General features: G+C 37.3%; 1 protein-coding gene across 6 annotated transcripts; it reads left to right on the forward strand.

The window, feature by feature from the left end:
- Window positions 1-115: 115 nt before the first annotated feature.
- On the forward strand, window positions 116-15,731 carry LOC104612650 (uncharacterized). 6 transcript variants are annotated; one of them, XM_010280162.3, is made up of 6 exons: window positions 163-272; window positions 390-453; window positions 3,303-3,422; window positions 4,131-4,483; window positions 4,984-7,300; window positions 14,964-15,731. In XM_010280162.3, exons 4-5 carry the CDS (start codon window positions 4,137-4,139, stop codon window positions 7,262-7,264), a joined length of 2,628 nt encoding a protein of 875 aa, XP_010278464.1. In that variant the 5' UTR covers window positions 163-272; window positions 390-453; window positions 3,303-3,422; window positions 4,131-4,136; the 3' UTR covers window positions 7,265-7,300; window positions 14,964-15,731. The 6 variants fall into 6 exon arrangements, with proteins under 6 accessions (XP_010278465.1, XP_010278466.1, XP_010278464.1 ...); XM_088893538.1 differs by having other exon boundaries at window positions 3,303-3,388; XM_010280164.3 differs by lacking the exon at window positions 3,303-3,422 and having other exon boundaries at window positions 159-272; window positions 14,987-15,731.
- The last annotated feature ends 343 nt before the right edge of the window (window positions 15,732-16,074 follow it).

The following is a 16,074-nucleotide window of genomic DNA, read 5'->3' on the forward strand; positions in this document are numbered from 1 at the left end:
TTCCTCTTATTTAATTTAGGGGACGTTTGGCAAGCCTTTCTATATGGTCTTTCAAATTTTTCAAAGCTTAGAAGACCTGATTTTAAGCTTTTCCGTTCGATAACCAAAAGACAGGAAGCCGAAAAGACAGGCCTTCCAAAAAGCTCGAGAAAGGTCATTTTAAGCTTTTCCGTTCATTTGAAGCTTCAGATCTTTTTGAGCATATGGATTGAGAAAGGGCATTCGAAAAACCCTCATTTTCTCTGTGCTTCGGCTAAACAAATCTAGACCAGGTATGAAGTCCTGCTCTTCTTTCTTTCTTTCTTCTTCTTCTTCTTCTTTTATTTTTTCCTTCAGTTTTCTATTTCTTCTTCGATCCAAATCTCTACTCTTACCTAGGTTCCTTTCAGATATGATCTCTCCCCTCTCTCTCACTTGTTCTGTCCGAAGTCAGGAAATCTGATTCAAAACCGGGTATGATCCCCATCATTTGATAATGATACGATCTCCTGATTTGCTTGTGGAACAATTTTTAGTTTGCTCTTATTTTTAGTTGAATTTCATCAAAATGATCTTCCGATTAACAGGTTAGTTAATAACTATTGTTAGATACCCTTTAGGGTTGTCGAGTAGAGCAATATCTAGAATGACAGAATGAATCTTCATCTTGAAATTCCTTTTTAAACTTGCTTCCACCGTCCAAAACCAGGTTCTTATTTAAAATTCAAGCTTTAAAATTTTGGTGAAATTTGTTTCCACCGTTTCAGACTAGCTCACAGAACTGGTTTCCACTTTCCAAATGAATTCAACTTGCAGCTCGGACCAATCCAAATTGATATCTGGGACCTTTTAATTTATTTGCATCATAATATTGGACCCAGTGTATGTCATTTTGAACGATGCATTAAATGTTTTTTCTTGTTCTACTTGAGTATGTAAAGTTTTCTTGGATTTAAACAACTTCTGGCCTGGTATCCATAATAAGAGTTTGCATAGCCTATTCTGAAATGGAGTCCATGAAGTTGGAGCAAAGAATAAACACTTTTACCTGTTATCTCATGGGGTTCAAATATTGTGTTCATCTTTGATATCTCATAGGATTTGATTGTTAAAATTTTGGTGGTTTGAAACTCCAAGAGTTTTTGGCCTCCCTTAAAGGCTTAAAACTATTTCTATTTATCTATTTACATGTTACTTTTGGTTAATAGTTAATTCCATGTCTTAATTATTGAGTCCACAATGAAATTAATAACCCGTCTAAGAGGTTGTAACCATATCTAGGCTTAATACTCATAACCCCTTAAACATGGTAAACCTATGGATGTGATAAACTAGAGGCTTCCTATGCAGTCGAACAACCTTCTAAATTGAGATATTGTAAGTATGTCTTTTAGCTAGAAGAGAGATAATGAAAGTGATAAATCTTTTATATTGCTTTTCTCTTATGATTTATAATTGGTGCTTTGTGCATTTCGAAAACTTCAAAACTTGCAGCCTTAACTGTGGACTGTGATAAACCATGCAACTTTAAAAAAAGTAAAAACATCAGTGACTATAAATATACAATTAGAAGAAACCTGAAGGAGAAGAAAGGAAAAGAATGGTCTTGAAATGTGTGTGTGTGTGTTTTCAAGTCTGAAAATTTTCATGTGATTTCCTCGTGAATTTGCTACTATGAATTACTTTTTTCAGACCTGAAAGCTCCTGTTTTTATATGTAACATGGTTTGGGTCTTGCTTTGTTTGCATTTAAGAAGTACTACTATTAATTACCTTTCAAATTTGAAAATTCTCATGTGATTCCATCATGAATTTGCTACTATGAGTTAAAATTTTCAGACCTGAAATCTACCATTTTGCTTTGTAGTATGGCCTGAACCTTCTTTTGTTTGCATATGATATACTACTATTTATAATTCTCCTATGATATTTGTAACATCTCCTGCAAAATCTATTGCTTTGTAAAACTATGGTAGTACAAATGATTTGGGTGAAAATTTGAATTATTTTTGAATTATTACCTTTCAAATTTGAAAATTCTCATGTGATTCCATCATGAATTTGCTACTATGAGTTAAAATTTTCAGACCTGAAATCTACCATTTTGCTTTGTAGTATGGCCTGAACCTTCTTTTGTTTGCATATGATATACTACTATTTATAATTCTCATATGATATTTGTAACATCTCCTGCAAAATCTATTGCTTTGTAAAACTATGGTAGTACAAATGATTTGGGTGAAAATTTGAATTATTTTTGAATTATTACCTTTCAAATCTGAAAATTCTCATGTGATTCCATCATGAATTTGCTACTATGAGTTAAAATTTTCAGACCTGAAATCTACCATTTTGCTTTGTAGTATGGCCTGAACCTTCTTTTGTTTGCATATGATATACTACTATTTATGATTCTCCTATGATATTTGTAACATCTCCTGCAAAATCTATTGCTTTGTAAAACTATGGTAGTACAAATGATTTGGGTGTAAATTCTGAATTATTTTTGAATTATTACCTTTCAAATCTGAAAACTCTCATGTGATTCCATCATGAATTTGCTACTGAGTTAAAATTTCCAGACCTGAAATCTACCATTTTGCTTTGTGGTATGGCCTGAACCTTCTTTTGTTTGCATATGATATACTACTATTTATGATTCTCCTATGATATTTGTAACATCTCCTACAAAATATATTGCTTTGTAAAAACTATGGTAGTACAAATGATTTGGGTGAAAATTCTGAATTATTTTTGTTTAATTCAAAATTTACCTTATTTTGTTTGAATGCAATACAAATGAAGTAAAATAAGACCTAAAACGATCTGTTATCAGTCATCACCCTTTCATTCTGCAATCATTAGCTGCTACGTGAAGAAACCAAAACAAAACATTCATCGTTCTTTAGTGGCTGCAACATGATTATGGGACCTCTTGGGCAGTGTTGATTCAATCTAATGACCGTGTTCTAGATTCAGCACTGATCATCTGTACTTGGCTGTCAACACTTATGTATTAGTTTTGGGTATATGGTTCCAATTGAATAACCATTTTATTCAATTTTGGTGTTTTTTTCTCCACCTCAGAAAATTTTATGAGTATGTACAGTTAGGAACAAGGACAAGTGGGGGAATAGATCACAATTCAATGGGGCATTGTAGCATAGGTGGGGGTTTGGGACAATACATTCAAAAAACCAATAAATTTTTTGAGGGGGAGCAAACCATAAGTTTCCCTTTTTTTGTAATATAACATGTATTGGATTGTTTGTATTGAACTATTTGTCAAAAGAAGTATTCATATTAAACTAATTTCATGTATAGGTGAATGTGTGAGTGGGGCCCATAGGTGATGATCACATATGCCAATGTGCAGATGGGGACTACATTGATATCTTGTATAGGAAAATGTATGAGTGAGGCTCACTTTAATATTTTGCATAGGTAAATATGTAAGTGGAACCCACAAGTACTATTTGCATGTTTTTTATGTATTACTAGGTCCCACACCCGATATTGATACACCCGATACACCGATAGAGGCATATCGGCTACTGTTTTTTATTTTTTTTTAGTTTTTTTTCAAATCTGGTTCAGAGGGGTCGGTTTAAGGTCCGTCCACCCCCTGAACCGGTCGGTACCCTGAAACACCCTCTGTAGGGGCGTATCAGGAAGCTCCCGATGCGATACATATCGGCTGATACAGCCCGATACGTATCGATATTTTGAACCTTGCGCACAAGTATGTTTACCAAATGGTCCTTCAATCTTTTTAGCTTTTGAGAAGATATTTTGAAAAAATTACAACCAAATGGTCTTTGGTCTTTAAAGATCTATTTGGGAAAGCACATTGGTGTTTTCAGGTCTTGAGATTTTGGAAGATCTTTTAAAAAAGACTTGCCAAATGCCTGCTTAATTGGATTTGCCTCTAATGCTAGGGTTTCTTTGCAGTTTTTTCTTTTAGGGTTTCGTTGTTTCTTCATCTGTACTCGTTTTTTCCCATCTTAATTTGTTATCCTTTGGAACAAATTGTTATTCTATTTCACTGAATCTGTTCTTTCTTTCTTTTTCCTCAACTTTTAACAATCTGCAAATGATTTCAAAATTTGCAAAGAATTCTGTTGAATCAGATATTTATTATTTTGTTTCCAGGGAGCAATGTACAACGGAATCGGCTTGCAGACCCCAAGAGGGTCGGGAACGAATGGGTACATCCAAAGCAACAAGTTCTTCGTAAAGCCCAGGACTGGGAAGGTTGAAACTAAGGGATTCGAGGCTGGTCAGGGTACTGCCGGTGTTAAGAAGCCGAACAGAGAGATCCTCGAGCATGACAGGAAAAGACAGATACAGCTGAAGCTTGTGATTCTAGAAGATAAACTGATCGACCAGGGATACACCGATGACGAGATCACTGAGAAGCTTGAGGAGGCAAGGAAAGCATTGGAGGTGGCTGCAGCTTCAGAGGACAACAATAATGCCGGAGGCAGCATGAAGATGGAGAAGAAGTAACGATCCTTACCCTTCCCTTGTTTATATCATTAATATGGAGAAAATTGAAAGCATGGCACTCGTTTCTATGGCATGGTTACGGAACTTTGGTGTTCTTAGTTATCTGCAATTAGATTTTAGGGTTTTGTTTTCTGAAATGATATTATTGGAAATATTGACAGTAGAAACCAGAACTGGGTATGCTAATTTGCTTCTTCTTTTGGCTTTATGGTGGGGTATCTTATGAATCTATTTCTTTATGGCTGTGCCCTGGAGGCATATATTTAACTCAGAGTTGAGGGAATTATTGAGCTTGACCAACTTTCTTTTCCCTCCAATTTCTGTATCTCTGGTAAATTTTAATTTTCTTTTACTTATGTTAAAAAGGTAAATGTTATGTATCTTGGAAAACTCTCCTGTTTGAAACCAGAGGGTTATTGTGTCTTGTTCTTTTTGTTAGATTTTGGAACGTGCACTTTAAATTCCTATATTTATGTTTGTTGGATTGTTTTTCTAGGGTTTCAGACACACAAACTCACCAAATTGCTGCGAGGAAAGAGAGACAGATGGAGACATTAAGAGCTGCACTTGGAATAACTAGAGGTGATGACACATCTAAAGTTCAAGAACAAAAAGAGCCGGGTGAAATAGTAGAAACAGAGTCTGAAAAGAGTGATGATGAAAAAGTGAAGGAAAGAAAAAATGTTTACGTAAAGGAGGACCAGGGACAACCGAGGGATAAATATAAGAGTTCAGAACAGGATAGAGATAGAAGGGAGACACAAACAGTGGAAGATACCAAAGCTGTAAAGGATGTTGCAAACGAGGGCATGAAGAAGAGTGAGAGTGGGAGGGATAAATATTATGACTCAAGACGCCAAAAGAAATATGACAGAAAGAAAAACTGCAATAATGATTATTCTGATTCAGATAGCAGTGGAAATGAGTCTGATAGTAGTAGTAGGGAGAAGAGTCCAAAGAAGCTCTACAAAGGAAGAAAACAGGATAGTGATTCTGATAGCAGTAGTGGGGAGAAGAGTCCAAAGAAGCACCACAAAGGAAGAAGCCATGACAGTGATTCTGATAGCAGTAGTGGGGAGAAGAGTCCAAAGTTTCACAAAGGGAGAAGACATGATAGTTATTCTGATAGCAGTAGTGGGGAGAGGAGTCCAAAGAATCGCAAGGGAAGAAGACGTGATAGTGGTTCTGATTCTGACAATGGTGATGTTGGACAAAGAAATGCCAAAAAGGAAATGGAAAAGCTTGTTAACACTCGTAGACGACATGATTCCGATGATGAATCTAGTTCAGAATCTTCAGATAGCAATTTACAGAACCACAAAAGCCGAACAGGGAACCAACAATTGAAAACAAGAGGAAGGCATGATTCTGATACTGATAGCGAAACAGGAAGAAGAAAAAATCAAAGAGAGAAACAGAGGAATCACAGCCATAGAAATGAAGACAGTGACAGAGATGACTTAAACACAAAAGATAATAGGAGGAACATCAAAATTGATGATAAGAAATATGGAAACAGCAGACATGGGCACAGAGTGGATGATGATTCTGATCCTGATAGGTCGAGAAAATTTTCAAAGGCAAAGATTGAGAAACGTCATGGAAGTAAAAGGAAAGATACTGATGAAGAAGATTCTGATACCAGTGGGAGGAATGCTAAAAAGCATCTGGGAAGACACAGGGTAACCAAAAGAGGGGCAGATTCCTCAACTGACAGTGGGAGCATCAGTAGTGATGGTTCTGACTACAGCAGCAGCAACAGTGATTCAGGTAGTGGTAGTGATCACATCCCTGAGAGAGCTAGAAAGAAGTCCATTGAAGACAAGACCAGGAGGGTTTATGGGGATGACCTGATTAAGAAAGGTTACAGAAATGCTCCAAGAGCTGCTGCAGAAGAAAGGGGATTCAGGTCTAGAGCCATTCAGCACAATGATGAAAGGAAAGAGAAGGGTGGTCATTGTAGTGATGATGATGGTCATCAGGAGAGTGGAAGGGACCTGGTGGGGAAATTGGAAAAAAGGAAACAGTATGAGTCAAGCAGAGATGATATTTTCGGGAGTCATGACATGAGAGGTAAAAGGAAATTGGAAGATGAGAACCATGATGACCAACCAGAATTCAAGTCAAGAAACCGGAATTTGGGAAAAAAGGCAGAATCTCAGGAGCAGCTCAGAGATGGTAAAGTTGAATTTGATATGGATAACAGAGCATACAAGAGCAAGGATGATCAGAAGAGAGAAGATTACTCCAGTCGCAATAGATCAGGGGAGAGATGGTCAAATGGAGGACGATACAATGATGAACATGGAGATAGGGATTACAGAAGGGATGAAGAAGAACGTGGAAGCAGAAGGCTTGGAAAGGGTGAAGAGAAAGAACACAATAACATAAAGTGTGAGAGGGATGAAGAAGAAAAGCATGGGGGCAGAAGGCATGAGAGGGGGGAGAAAGAAGAGCATGGGGGAAGAAGGCATGGGAGAGATGACGAGGAGCATGGGAGCAGAAGGCATGATAGATATGTGGAAGAGCGTGGGAGCAAAAGGCATGAGGAGGATGGAGAAAACAAGCATGAAAGCAGAAAGCACAAAAGAGATGATGAACAAGAACAGAGTGGCAAAAGACATGGAAGAGACTATGAACATGGACGTGGAAGGCATGAGATTTATAGACAGATAGATGCCAAGAGGACCAGGTATGAGGATGAGTATCAGTCAAGGGGGAAAAGTAAGTATGAGAATAGCAGTCTTGATGATGATCGGTATAGACGTCAAGGATGAAATGAATTTCCATTCATGGAATGGACTGCAAGTATGGTGAGTGTTTAATATTTTCATAATAATATAGAATTTTGACTTTCAAAGTTTTCTTTTTTTCTAAAACTTGCTTCTTTATTGACTCTGTTTTCTTGCCTTAGCAATATCATTCATTGGGAGAACACTTGATAAATGGCCTTTAAATTTCTGCTCAATTTAAGCATGTTTTTGTAATTTACTCTATTATAACTCATGTGAACCATATTATTGGAAATTTGGAATTCAAGCCACAAATTTCAATTTTCACTCCAAATCTAATGATAAAAGGACACCCTGAATGCCCAATTGCCAATAATAGGTGGTAAAATTGGTATCAGGTAACTTCTTATCAGACATAAAAAAAGCGTTCCTCATGCAAGGGCCTCATTTAGTGAAAGTCTTAAAAAAGGAATAGGGTTAACATCTAAAGGCAGGCCCAAATAAAGAAGATATGGCTTTCCAAGGGACAAAAAAGATCTGTGTGCCAACACACAATATCCCAACAGAAAATCTTTTCCATTACAACAATCATCTCTGGCCCTAGCATATTTTATATACTCATTATATCCCCTTTTGCACTGTCATTTGAAGGGAGTCAAAGAGGAACTACTCTGATTTTGTTCATTTTCTCTTCAATTTATCAGTTGAAAAGTGTAATCTCTTTCTCTTTCATTTTGTTGATAGTTTCTATTCCTTCACTATTTTTTTACTTGTACCCTTTTAAACTTCTTACAAGGACCAGCCTCTTACATCAATCATGTATAGAGAGAGCTATGCTTGTTCATAAATTGGATTACCTAACCCTAAATGTCCTTTAAATGAAGATGGAAGCACAACCGTGATTAGTAGTTATTCTATCACAAAAACAGGAAGAGTTGATTCAATGCATTCATCTCAATCCTAAAATAACCACAACTTAATGTTATGTTAAACAAAATACTTATGGACTGTTATGGATTCAAGAGGCAAGTTTTTTGGATAATCTGATGTCCAGAACCAGAGTTTAAAGTGTAATTGATCTAGGGTTGCCTCGTAAAGGCTAAAGGTAATCCTAGATAGTTCATAGGCAAAGATGATATAGGGAGTTCCAAATACCTAGGCATATATCTCTTCATCTGACCTCTCAAGGTTAATGCCTACACAATATCTCTCTCTGAAGTTTATTCTCAAATTTGAGGTTTTCTGATAAGTATTTAATGAAAAGTTTGAGATTCTTAACTTCCCTCTCTTCAACATCATTACAAAGAATGATAACGTCATATACAAAGTGCAAATGTGAGACCAGAATCTCAGCTTCCCCACCCTATCCCTTTGGTTAAGCCATAACTGTCTGTCTGGGAGATAATTAAGGGGAAACTTGGCTAGAGCTTAGAGTTGGTATTTTTATTCCTCTTTTAAGAAGCTGAAACACATTCTGGTTTTTAAACTTGGATACAACAGAAACCCAAGGGGCAAGCAAGCCTATTTACTGCAATCTGTATTAGGCCTTCAGGATCTTGTTTTCCAGACCAGCTTCCCTTTCTTTCTCAGACCAGACAACTTCCAACAGCACAAAACATCCTTGACAGACCCAGGCATGACCCAGTTAATGCAAGCCGCCTTGATGAATTGCTCCCAAGATTTAGCAGACACAGGACACTGAATGCTGAGATGATCCGCAGACTCAGGCAACAATCCACATAGGCCACAATTCAAATCTGAAATCTGGACTCCACGCCTAATCAGATTAACTCTTGAAAGACACTTATTTAAAGCCCACACCCAGACAAGAAAGTTAGCCTTGGAGGGGCTAGTTGGATTCCACACCTGCTTACTAGGGAAAATTGTGTGAAATCCTTTAGGTATTTTAGGATTTTCATGCAACTTTCACTTTCAAACTTATTCTCCAAGAAATCAAACATAACAATAGGGGGAGACTCCCAGGCTGCGATGAGTTGGATATTTGACCTTTTTGTAGGTTGTTGGAGGTTGTGCCATTAATTTGGGGAGAGATCCCTATTCCATATCTTTACTAAATGTATTCAAGACAGTTATAGTTGCCTGGTGGAAAACATGATTGGAGGTTTGTGGTTTGATTAGAGACCATAATAGACAAATCAGTTCATCTTTATATGGACCTTTTGGAGATGGGAACTGTGGTGTGAATCCCACTACGGGCACGATTCCCCGCTGTGATTCTCACTTTAGGTGCAAGTTCCAACTGCAATTCTGAAGTGTAATAATGGAATCACAGGTATCTTGTAACTCCGGATCACAGCCCTATTGCAAAGAAAGATTCATAGGGATGCAAAGCCCAACAATATTGTGAGTATTCAAGCAGTGAAGCCCAGAAATACAGATTCACAAAGTGTAGCCTAGAATTACTAAAAACGATTGGCAAATGGAGAAAAAATGGAAGAAAACAAGAAGAAACAGGGAGCTAAAAGAACACAGATTTATGTGGTTTGGCTTGTAGCCTACGTCCACAAGCATTAGAGGACAAAGAAATCCACTATAGAACAATAGGAGAGTATTTATCAAAAGAAAAAAACAGTAGGAGAGATTACGGTTGTAGTGTATACATCCTTTCTCACCAAACCCTTGCTCCCCTATACACCTGAGGTCCTGAAATATCCCGTCTCACTATATATCATACTCTCTCATGCTCTCTCTTTTCCTGCTGCTCAAGATAGAAGGTAGCTTCCCCCAAAATTAGCTGTCTTTTGTTGGAAAGTTTACTATGGTAAAATCAACATGCTGGATAACCTGCAGAAGAAAAGACCTTGTGATTATCCCCTAATTGGTGTACCCTGTGCAAAGTGCAGAATGAGGACTGTTACCATTTATTGATTTCCTGTTCTTTTGCTGCAGCTATTTAGAATTGGCTATTTGATCTGTTTGGGTGCAGGTGGAACTTGCCAGCTGAGGTAAATTTGTTGTTTTCTCCATCTACCTTTGTGTGGCCCACGAAAAGAGAGAGAGTTATGTTAAAACTTAAAATGTATAAAATCAGCTCTCCTTTGGACTATTTGGGAAGAAAGGAATGCCAGAATATTTTAGGAGAAGGAAAGAACCATTCTTGAGGTCAAGGAGTGTATTTTGACAAGGGCTATTCTGTGGCTGAAATCCTTAAAACTCTTTGAAAATTACTCCTTTGATGATATAAGGAGGAATTGGTTTGCAGTTGCCTTTACTTCTTTTAAGAAGCCAAGAATTCAAGCAACTTGGACTCCGCCTATGGAGGGTTTTGTTAAGCTGATTTTTGATGGGAGTAGTCAGGGCAATCCAGGACTATCTGGCATTGGTGGTGTATTGAGAAACGCTGACAGCAATATTCTCTCTTTTCTCAGGACCATGGGAATAGGAGACTCTATGAGGGCTGAACTCCTAACTGTGGTACAGGGGATACAGATTGCATATCAACTTGGAGTGCAGAACTTAATCATTGAAGGAGATTCCAAGGTGGTAGTAGGATGGTTGGCTAACCTGGGTACTGTCACTTGGGGATTTAAGGATGTTTTAAAAAAGGTTAAATGGCTCACGAGGAATATGACAGTTAGGTTTCAGTGGGTGGGTATATTGGCAAATGCCTTGGCTGATTATCTTGTTAAACAAGGGGCTAATCGGGTTACTTTGTATTGGGCTTCTCTGCAATTTCTTTGTCCTTTGTTCTGTCATCTGTGTTTCAACTAAAGGGTCGATGGAATCCTCCATCTCCTTAAAGGGGAGGTAGCTTCTCGTGCCTCTCCCTGAATTGTACTCTCTTTGGCTATGATTTAATAAATCTTACTATTCAATGATAAAAAAAAGATAGAAGATAGCTTCCGATGCAAGATATTGGGCTGTTTCTTAACAGTAGCAGAGATTACAGTTGTAGTGTATACAACCTCCCTCACCAAACCCTTGCTCCCCAATACACCTGAAATACCCTCTCTCTCACTGTATCTCATACACTCTTGTGCTCTCTTTTTCCTACTGCTCAAGATACAAGACAGCTTCCTGCACAAGTTATTGGGCTGTTTCCAAGAAACAACTCTCTAGAGTCCATATTTGAGTTGATTCCATTATTGATGCAGATCTGTACCACAGGGGCTCTACCCCTGCGCTCCCGTTGATGCAGATCTGTACCACAGGGGCTCTACCCCTGCACTCCCGGTGGTGGTCAGTGGTGGGCTGCGAAATTTTCCTTTCGGGTTTTCTCAACTTGATTCATGTTGGCCATGGAGTGGGTTACAAGTCGCAACTCAAACCACCAACACAATAGGAACTCATTAAGGACAGAATCTCATGGATGACGATAGACTGGATTGAGATTGTGATCCTCCTTGAGATTGGATTGAGTAGGCATTGGAGGGGGGGGGGGTTTACAATTGATAGGTTGGATGAGATTTGGGGGTGATGTTCCTTGTGCATTTGGGTAATAGTTGTCAAGATCTTTTTGTTCATGATTAGAATTATGAATCCTTAGGGTTTTCCTTTTTATTTGAATTTTATCTATGAACCCTTCTTTTTGGCAAAAATCTTACGACTACTATTCGAGTCACCTATGATTTGTTCATGAGCCTTATGATTAATAAATTCATGTGATTCACATAAATTCAATTAAGACCTAGTTCTTGACTTTGCCATTTCTTTGTTTTTTCTAATGTTTTTTCTAGTATTATTTGTTTCGAAACACTTCATAAAAAAATATGATTTATTTAGGTTATCTAGGATCTATTTAGAAATCATAGTAAGTTTATTTGCCATTATATTTAGGTTAAAGTGTGCCAATTGTATGTGGAATTGTGGAGTAGTTAAGTCAACCTTGATTATATCTTCTTAGGCGTCTAGTATACCTGTGGCAAACTCTTTTGTATTAACTATAAATTACATATATGGTGCATAGGGATTGAAATATGATAAATTATGTATTTAAGTTTTTTCTGTATCTAACTTAATTTTTTGACAAGTTTATAACTGCGTTTAAGAAATCAGACTGGACCCATTGGTCAGACCAGTTAAACCATGACCAGGAGCATTAGTCGGTTTGGCCATACCTCAGAAACTGGACTTGATAAAACCAGCTGACTGTCCGGTTAAACCGGAGAACCAGAGAACAGGTTCCGGTTTCATAAAACCGCCTAGATCACTAATTGAGTTGAAATGTAACAAATGGCATAGCAAGACTTGAACCCATGACCTCATATTTATGTGTATTGCTCAATTTCTATTAATCTACTCTTTTATTTGTGTTGGTTAATGACTTTATTGTATATATTACTTTATTACACATATTTTAAAGAAAATGTGAGTTAAGGGGTTTGAACCCTGGTCATTTGCTTTGAAAATTAAGAAACATGCCAATCCAGCACATTTGAACATAATATAATTTGTAAAATATGTTATATATAGTATTTATACGACCTACAGTGTATATACATATATGCCATGTCATCACAGTTCGACCTCCATTTTATCCCCCACATCTTTGGTAAGAGACAAGAGGTTTTGGAAGGTTATTGATCTACTTGGCATTATTGGTATTCATCATTCTTGGTTAGATTGAAGAAATAGACATGTTCTAGTTTGCACACTGGTTTGAGGCTTTTGATTATACAATTTGAAAAGTTGAAATTCATCAAATAAAAAAATGAAATGTTGGAAAGATAAAAGCATTACTGGATTCTTAACTTGAGGTGCTCCAGATTCCAATTGGGAAGTTTGTGGGATGTTAGACAAGACTGATAAGTCTCTCCCATTCAAATTTTAAATAAGGAGCCCAAATTTTAGATGGTAATAGTCTGAATTTTGATGCTTTTAATTCCAAATATGTCAAGAACTTGTAATATGTTGTGGTATGGTTGGAGCATTGGCATGAGGTTTGTGGGTTGGGTTCATTAGTCAAGCTTGGTGCTTTAAGTTGGGGGTTACTGTTATGGTTGAAGCAAGAACTACAGTAGTCTCCTTAGCCTGGGCCATATTAAAAGTTGTTAGAGGCCCATCCCCTTTCACAGGATAGGGACTTGCAAAGGAATTTATCTTTCTATTGGGGTTAGATGTGTATCTTAAAGAGATTCAGCTTTCAAGTATATATGCGAAAGGGAAGGGGTCTCTTTCTCCATTGATTTTCAAACAAGTGGTGGAGACCGGGAGATGAGCCGAGGAAGGTAAAGATGAGTTGGATGCTTGCATGAGGATATGACTTTAATTGTTGTTTCTTGGTGGAGGGAGGGGTTTCCAGAAAGTGCTAAGGCTTGTAGTCCATCTGAGGCATTTGTTACTTAGTTCATCAGAATGATGAAGGTTTTTCTACCAAAATAAACGAAAAAAAAGAAAAGAATGATGAATGATGGTTTCATGCAATTATCAAAAAAAAAAAAAAAAAGAATGAAAGTGTCATGGGAATGGGTTTGTGGCTCATGGCTTGGGGTAGGGGGTTGGTCTGTTGATTAAATATATATATGAGAAAAAAGGTAATATATTGTATTTACTTAACTGTGAAAGCTGAGGTTTACATGTTTAGATCATGTACAACAAGGAACCACATCTTACTAGGAGGGCTATCAAAACCAAGGGGCATTCCATGTAACTGAAAACAAAATCCATATTTAGCAGCTAATAAGTGCAGCAACCAAAAAGCATACTACACTCAGAAAACAGGTGATGAGGGATTTTTCTGTACATTTCATTGGATGATAATCATGAGGGAAGAGTGACCAATGCCTGAAGCATCAGATCATCCTCAGAACCTCCTTTTGTTAGCAAAGTTTACAAGGTTCCTTTCCTTTCAGATGTTCCAGTTGACCACATAAGGAATTGAGCTCCACAGGGTCTTCCCCTTGTGATTGAGGCCCATTATCTTCCTTGGAGGGTGCATAAAAGTTTGTAGGATCCTTGGGGTTTGTGGAGGGGTATTTACAGTCTTAGTTCCTGTGAGCATCTGCAGACTAGAAGAGCTTATAGGACATATCCTATGATAGACAGAAGAAGCTGAGGGTGTGGGCAATAATTGGGTGCCAGACTTGGGTTTAGAACCTAAGGGTGTTCACCTTGGTTAATTATTGTCAAGACTTGATGGGCCTTCTGACTTGTGATGCTCAGGCTTTATGCAATACTTGAGGTTTGTGTATTATTAATTGCACATGATTTCATTACTTAAATTGCATAGTTTTACTGGAATGTGTTTCATTTGTTCCTTTCAGTGGCATTGCCTTGACCTTTAACTCATCTCAACTGCCACCTAATGCGGTAATTTTGGTTGACCCTGTTCTTTATTTGGAACCAAGGGAAGATTGAAAGAGGATCCTTTTGTAATATTGTTCTGTCAGTATTTTAGTTTCCATGCTCTGTAGCATTTACTAGATATATGATATTTTCCTTCCAACCACTAAAAGGTTCAATTCAAAGATCCTTTGATAGTGCTACATGATTTTTTGCATATAGGCCCATATTTTGTGGTAGTATTCTATGTTTAATATGTTCTCCTGCTAGCACAAGTAGATTGAAATGGGATCCTTTGCCAAATGTGTATGCATGTTTCAATGTAGTTTCCATGTTATAGTGGTTCCTCTCACAATGAACTTTGCTAATATGCTACATGTTGTACCACCCCCTCCAAAGCAATGAAAAGAAAAAAAAAAGAACAAATAAAAAAAGAAAAGAATAAAGAAGAAATGTTTGTTTTAGATGTTATAATGCATGTGATGCTTCTGTTTATGTTTAGGTGTTGATTGGTTTTGGTTCTAGTGCAATGGTAATCGTGGATGGTAAAGCTGGTGATAACGATTTAAGTGCAATGGTAAAGCTGGTGATAAAGCTGGTTCTAGTGCAATGGTAAAGCTGGTTTTGGTTCTAGTGCAATGGTAGTCGTTTCTGGTTCTAGTGCAATGGTAAAGCTGGTGATAACGAGTCTCTTCTTCAAGGGATGGTAAAACCCTGGATGCAAACTAGGTGAAGTCTGATTGCACAATGGAAATCGTTTTTATTTTGCCCTTTTTCTTTGAATGCAGAAAACCTGTAAAAAATGGTGTCGTATAACTTGGAAAACCAGTTGAAGTGTGTTGTGTTTAATGGCAAGTTTCATCTTCAAGTTTAAGGGATGCTTGTAACCGTCAATTGCTCTTTTCCCCTTTAAATTGGGAAAATCTGTGAAAATGCATGTTTAATTGGCGCTTTTATATCTTAGAAGTGTAACCCTTTGTAAGTGTTGTTACACATTTACTAAGACCTCAAGATCTTATTCTTCCTCCAAAGCAGAAGGAAAACCCTAAGTCCTTCCAATTTTGTTGGTGTAAGACTAATTGAAGCCCTGTCCAAGTTGATCCCATCTGTGGTTTCTTGTTCCTTGAAGCTATGAAGGAGAATGCAGGTAAGGCTTGTTTGCCTAACTAACATGTTTTCTTTTGAACTTGTAGCCCTAAGGTTGTGTGATTTGATGGAAAATAAGAGGAACAGAAAGCTGAAGAAAAATTCCCAAGGGATTTTTACAAAATCTGTTAAGAACTTCCTCTCTACTTTCTTCCTTATTTTCTATGAAACCAACCATAGCCATTTTATATCTTTTTATTTTTTTGGTAGAAACATAGCTCAAGTAGTGTAAAATCTGCAGTAGGTAGAAAGGACACAAAAGATTCCAAATGTTAAATGAATCTTCACTTCTTCAAGTTGATATTTAGCCATCTGTCTATGGTGATGCTTGGAAAGAGAATGAACTCTCTCTAATGGATATGCACCAGCCACAAAATAACTCAATGACTGAATCTGAAATGGATAGGTTCGTGCAGTTAAGCCTTTTCCTTCGGGTAATGGAGGTTAGTAAAGAATCTTTATAGAAA

Source organism: Nelumbo nucifera, chromosome 8 (genome assembly GCF_055504915.1).
Source record: "Nelumbo nucifera cultivar China Antique chromosome 8, China Antique-T2T, whole genome shotgun sequence".
NCBI classification, from domain to species: domain Eukaryota; kingdom Viridiplantae; phylum Streptophyta; class Magnoliopsida; order Proteales; family Nelumbonaceae; genus Nelumbo; species Nelumbo nucifera.